The sequence below is a fragment of the Scylla paramamosain genome, chromosome 22 (assembly GCF_035594125.1).
Source record: "Scylla paramamosain isolate STU-SP2022 chromosome 22, ASM3559412v1, whole genome shotgun sequence".
In the NCBI taxonomy this organism is placed as follows: Eukaryota; Metazoa; Arthropoda; class Malacostraca; order Decapoda; family Portunidae; genus Scylla; species Scylla paramamosain.
Window position 1 is genome coordinate 5,360,669 of NC_087172.1, and position 6,000 is coordinate 5,366,668.

At 38.6% G+C, this 6,000-nt stretch overlaps 1 protein-coding gene across 1 annotated transcript in view; it reads left to right on the forward strand.

Moving 5' to 3' along the window:
- Nucleotides 1-5,567, forward strand: part of LOC135111472 (triple functional domain protein-like) — a 105,375-nt gene extending 99,808 nt beyond the window's left edge. The window contains exons 7-14 of the mRNA XM_064024788.1: nucleotides 296-469; nucleotides 683-868; nucleotides 1,106-1,231; nucleotides 1,391-1,537; nucleotides 1,885-2,215; nucleotides 2,368-2,610; nucleotides 3,040-3,314; nucleotides 4,029-5,567. Coding sequence (XP_063880858.1) covers nucleotides 296-469; nucleotides 683-868; nucleotides 1,106-1,231; nucleotides 1,391-1,537; nucleotides 1,885-2,215; nucleotides 2,368-2,610; nucleotides 3,040-3,314; nucleotides 4,029-4,034 — 1,488 coding nt within the window. The 3' untranslated portion in view covers nucleotides 4,035-5,567. The remainder of the gene's footprint in view (nucleotides 1-295; nucleotides 470-682; nucleotides 869-1,105; nucleotides 1,232-1,390; nucleotides 1,538-1,884; nucleotides 2,216-2,367; nucleotides 2,611-3,039; nucleotides 3,315-4,028) is intronic.
- Nucleotides 5,568-6,000: the final 433 nt, after the last annotated feature.

The window sequence follows — 6,000 nt, forward strand, 5'->3', positions numbered from 1 at the left end:
AACTACACACACACACACACACACACACACACACACACACACACACACACACACACACACACACACACACACACACACACACACACACACACACACACACACACACACATGTATGATTATATATATATATATATATATATATATATATATATATATATATATATATATATATATATATATATATATATATATATATATATATATATATATATCTGCTTTATGATGGGAAAAATGCCTTGTAAGATGTTAATACTGATATTTCTTTTTATCATTACTATGTATTTTGTCTTTTCAGAACTACATTCCTGAACTGATGCGGGAAGACATTCCACAAGCACTGAGGGGCCAGCGTAATGTTGTCTTTGGGAACATTGAGAAGATTTATGAATTCCATTCTGGGTACTTTCTGCGTGCCCTTGAAGCTTACGAGATGAGACCTTTTGCTATTGGCTCCATATTTCTGAGATATGTAAGTCTTTCCTAATTAATTAGATATATTTTGCATTTGTTTTTATCTTTTATTTAATCAGATTTGCCTGTGTTGTCTTATCTTTTGTTACTAGTTTATTATTCGCCACAGAAAGGGAGAAGAATATAATATTGAAGCTCTTTTTTTTTTTTTTTTTTTTTTTAGATATGTTATACCATCATCCATCATTGGCTTTTTTTTTCTATCTTGCAGGAGAACCAGTTTCATCTCTATGCTCTTTACAACAAAAACAAGCCAAAGTCTGACGCACTAATGTCCGAGTATGGGTCTGCTTTCTTCCGTAAGATGCAACTTGAGCTAGAGGACAAGATGGACTTGGCCTCCTACCTTCTGAAACCAGTGCAGCGGATGGGAAAGTATGCACTCATCCTTAAGCAGGTCAGTGTGAAGGGTGACCCATGCTGTGAATAGGAAACCATGAGGTGATTTATTGGACTTGAGTTTAAGAACTTCAATCACTATATACATAGTAAATTGAAATTCATCAGTTTTCCATCTGCTCATAAAACTGAAACATTATAGTTTATTCCTTTTTCTGATTAAAGTTGAAATAATCTTGCATGACCTGATACTTAATTTCAAATGGTAATTGAATACTCTTCCTTGGCTGCACAGCTTTTGAAGGAATGCAGCCGGGGAGAAGAGAACTATGACGACCTGCAAGGAGCCCAAGAAATGGTGCAGTTCCAGCTGAGGCATGGCAATGACCTGCTGGCAATGGATTCCTTGAGGGATTGTGATGTAAGACCTAAGGCTTTGTGCTGTTATCAATGGCATGAGTTAAATATTGTAATTATTTATAATTAGATAAATGTGAGTTCTGAGTCGGTAATCAAAATGTATCCTTGAGTGTTCCTTATACTTATATTTATTTATGTAATCATTGTTTTATATTTCCAGGTGAACCTCAAGGAACAAGGAAGGTTGTTGCGTCAGGGAGAATTCGTTGTGTGGGAAGGAAGCAGAGCCAGAAAGACTGTCAGACATGTGTTCCTCTTTGAAGACATGATACTCTTCAGTAAATCAAGACGTGACCCAGAGAAAAAGGTATTTATTTCAAAAGTTCTGATTTATCAATCCATCTGTTATCTGATGCCTCAAAGGAATTTTTCTAAAAGGATGACCATAAAAGAGCTGTCTGAGAAGAGGACAGCTGAGAGATGCACTGTGATTGCTGCCACAGAAAGCTCAGACAAAAGGGATTTACATTGTGGTTATATTGCCAAAAAAGTGCTCGATAGCTGTTAACACTAATCTATTTATGCAGATGAATATATTTCATGTTGCCTGACACTCAGTGCAGTATGTACTAGCTTTATGTTTATCTGATGTCCATCATCTTAATGTATTCCTTGCACTACCACAATTCCTAATGGTAATGCCTTACTTTGCAGACACTGGACATTTTCCAATACAAGCACAGCATGAAAATGACTGACATTGGCCTGACAGAGCAAGTTGGAGAGAGCCCCACCAAGTTTGAAATCTGGTTCAGGAAGAGAAAGCCATCAGATACATACCTGCTGCAGGCACCCAGTACAGAGGTGAAGGAGGCCTGGACGGAAGAAATCTCCAAGCTGTTGTGGCGTCAGGCCCTGCGCAACAGGACCATGAGGCTGCACGAGATGTCCTCCATGGGAATAGGGAACAAGCCATGTTTGGACATCAGACCCAGTGAAGACCAGATCAGTGACAGATCTATTAGCATAAATCAACTTCAAAAAGGTAACACCATATAGACACAAACTGTTGTCCATGATATTACATCTGAGATTTCTCAAAACATTTAGTGTTTATTTAGTCTCAGTTTTATAGTTTCCTTTGTGCAGTTTTACCCCCATGCCTGTTCCCCACATAATGCAAGTGTCTCTTTTCAGCACCTCGACTGCGTGCTGGCTCAATTTGCACAATGGGAGACGTCAGTGGTGGAATTGGAAAGAGGCCTCACTCTGTAATATCAGTCAGTTCTTCATCAGCTTCCTCATCATCTTCAGCATCCTCCTCCCATTCCTCCACTGTTTGCCCAACTTACGTGGGAGCCCTCAACCTTGGATTTGAGCCAGGAGACTCACCTCGCGCCCTCCACCGTTCTGTGACTCGCACCAGCCAATGCTCAGCAGGTTCATAATTCTTCTTATGATTTGAACGCTTAGAAAAAATAGAAGAGAGATGTGAATGGTTAGAAGATTAAAGGTTTGAAGGGGAATATAGAATGCAGAGGGGAATGAATATCTAGAAAAGGGCACAGAGATGGCATCATAGGATCATTACATTATAAAGGCTTAAGGATCAGAAAATTAAAGATATGGACATTTAGTGGGCTGGAATTATTTGGCTTCTAGTATGGATGTTGAGATAATCCAATGGGAATTTACTTGGGGTTTAGTCATGCGGAGTTCTTAACAATGACATTCACTCATATAGTTGTATAAAGAAAATCTTAAGTACATGGACAAAGGATAAATTATACACAGGGAGTTAGGATGCATACAGGTTTAGTGAGTACATGATATGCAGTGTGCAATTTTGACACTTGCCATGCCCCACAGAGAGCGGCATCCTAGCAGACATGTACCCAGGAGGTGATGAGGACGCCCAGTCACACCGGCGGGTGGAGCGTTCCAACTCCACCATTACTACTGTCTCTGTTGATTCTGCCCTGTCACCCGTCTCTTCCACCTCCCCCACCTCCCCTACCTCTCCTGTTGCCCCACCCTTGCCCTCCCTCACCTCCACCCCTCTCAGCACAGAGCCTATACCCGAAGTACCCTGTGCGCCGCCCCTTGCGAAGGACACAGCAGCTAAAACACTCCTCACTACTGAGGTATGAACTTTATTATTTACTTCATTCATTTATTCATTAATTGTTTCATCATCTTCAGGAATTTTGCCCTGCCTGATAGAGTGATCTTTTAGCTTCTCTTTGAATTTGATTTATTTTATTCATTTTTCATCCAGATCATCTGAGGAGAGAAAGACCAAATGATGCTATTATTGATTCATTAAATCATTGATCTATGTATAATTGCCAGAAGACTGGTATTTGGTATGAAGATGCATATGTATTTCCCTAAGTAACATAAGGCTCTTCAAAAATCTTTAGGGAACCAGAATCCCCTCATGTTCGATATGGTTGGCAGCACAGCAAACTGCCATTCATTGTAGTGAGAACATTTTAGCTGTGCAGCATTAGTGACAGTGACCTAAAGCACAAAAGCTTGGAACTTTGTAAATAGAATATGACATCCTGTGCACATAAGCAGGGAGGGTTAATGTAAAGCACCAGGCCGGATATGAGTCCAGTGCAATGAGTAACAGACTATTCCATGTATCAAAATTCATCCTGTGAGGATTGTAGTGTTCTCCTCAGCCAGAGTAACACTGGGTACCATTGTTAGTGTAAACATTCAGTCATTGGTGTTATTTCTTTCCACCTTGTTTGTTTATCACTTGTTTTCATCTAAATCACAACCTAAAGATGGTGTAGTTAGTGACAGATTGATAATATAGTATTAATAAAATACTTTTTTCTTTTCAGGTCTAGTGCAAGACTCCGCCTTATGCCTGACTGAGGGCACCATGGTCCAAGTCGTTAGATTTAAAAATGTATTTATTGATAGTTGACATGTACAAAGACTATATTTGTTATATCAATTGACTCCACATGTAAATAGCTTGACAATATAAGAAATATTATAATAGTCACCTTCCTGTCCTAGCCAGACACAGCTGCTTGTTTGCTTTGTTAAAGTAGAATAGTGATGCCAAATAACCTCTTCCTCTCATATTAGTTTATTTTGATGTTACAAGCCAGTCATATTAGATTTACTTTAACTACTGCAAGCCAGTCATGCAGAAGTATCTGTATTTATAATTTGGAATAAGTTTTCCGTAACTAAATGAGACTGAGATGGGAGGAAAACTCTGAACTGTATTAAGCCAAGTTTCGAAGGATGCTGGCCCTTAGCAGCATGGGGAGCCAGCAGGGGAACAGTGTGAAGCATATTATTGTGACAAAACTCTTTCCCACAAGTCATATGTACCTGCTTGTAATGCTCTTCACTTTCTGTTCTTTCCTGCTCGTTCTGTTAGCTGGACGTACAGTCACTCAGGTAGCACCATTTAGTTTGACGTAGTTGATCGTTTTGGAACATACCCTAAGGAAAAGCCAACAGTAGTATATTGAGACATCACAATTCATCATGTGAATTGCTGCTGTCGGACTGTAGTGAGCAATGGTGCTACTCTGCCTGCTGCTAGGGACTTCAAAACCTCTGCTGAGCAACTCTGCATATTTGCTTGAAAATAGTTGCAAAGAGCAATCCTATATCCTGTATATAGTACCTCTTGAACAGTGCTGTTGAGTTCAAGTATTTTCAACATCCTTTTGAAAATTATCATATTTAAAGTTAACTATATATGGCATTTCAGAACTTTCTTCTATTGTTTTCAGTAATACATATTATTTGTAACAAAAGAAACTTCTATTTACTATTATCAGTAATGTAAAAATCTTTTGTATCAATACATAACTTCTGTCACTTGCTACTTCCAGTAGTAAAAGATGATTTACAACAATAAGATATTTCTTGAGTTACTCTTATTAGTGATATACTATCACTGTAATCTAGTTCAGTTTGATGAAGATAATTACTTTTGAGAGCAATACAATGAATTCTGGTGGTGATGGTGGTGGTGGTGATATTGGCAGCGGCACACTGGGGACCAGAGTACAGTGCCGGGTGCCAGGTGCCACCCACCACCACGGCCACCACAGATATAATAACAGTGTAAATAATATTTTTGTAATACCATATATGTTGTGATGTTTATGCCTGAAAGTTGCATGTAATATTGTGTTCATCCTTGCAACTTTACATCCAATACAATCACACTTTCTGTGCCACAAAGTCAGTTGGTAAATTTTTCAGACTGTTCTGTCTTTTGATTAAAATAATTCTAACTGACATATTTAATACGTATAAATTTAATTTCCTACTCTGTACATACATACCCTCTTGTCACATGTACTGGTTATATCTTGTAATATGCTGTCAACAATAAATAATTTTCTCTACTTTAATTTTTTTATACCTTGTCTGGCTTTCATCTTGTACAGAGGTAGTTTTCATGACATGGGAGTGTCATTCCATAGTATGAATTATATCTGGGCCTTGCTTGGCATACCTAGCTAAATGCCATCATGATTAAAATGTTTAATGGCACATTTTGTTCTCCAGATTCCTTGTGTCAAATGGAGGTTGAAAGTCAAATACAGAATAGTACATACAGGGATGGAAATCTGAAGCAAGATGGTTTAAGGTACTAAATGGGGTTTTATTCCTTGTGAACCTGCTAGCCCAGAGATTGCAAAGAGTAAGGTAAAGGCAATGCATGCAACAATGCAAACTATCACATGGTCTCACACAGCAAACTCGGACACACCAACATGCATAATACTGCACCGGCTGACAGAAGATTATGATAAATTGTAGCTTGTGATTCATGGG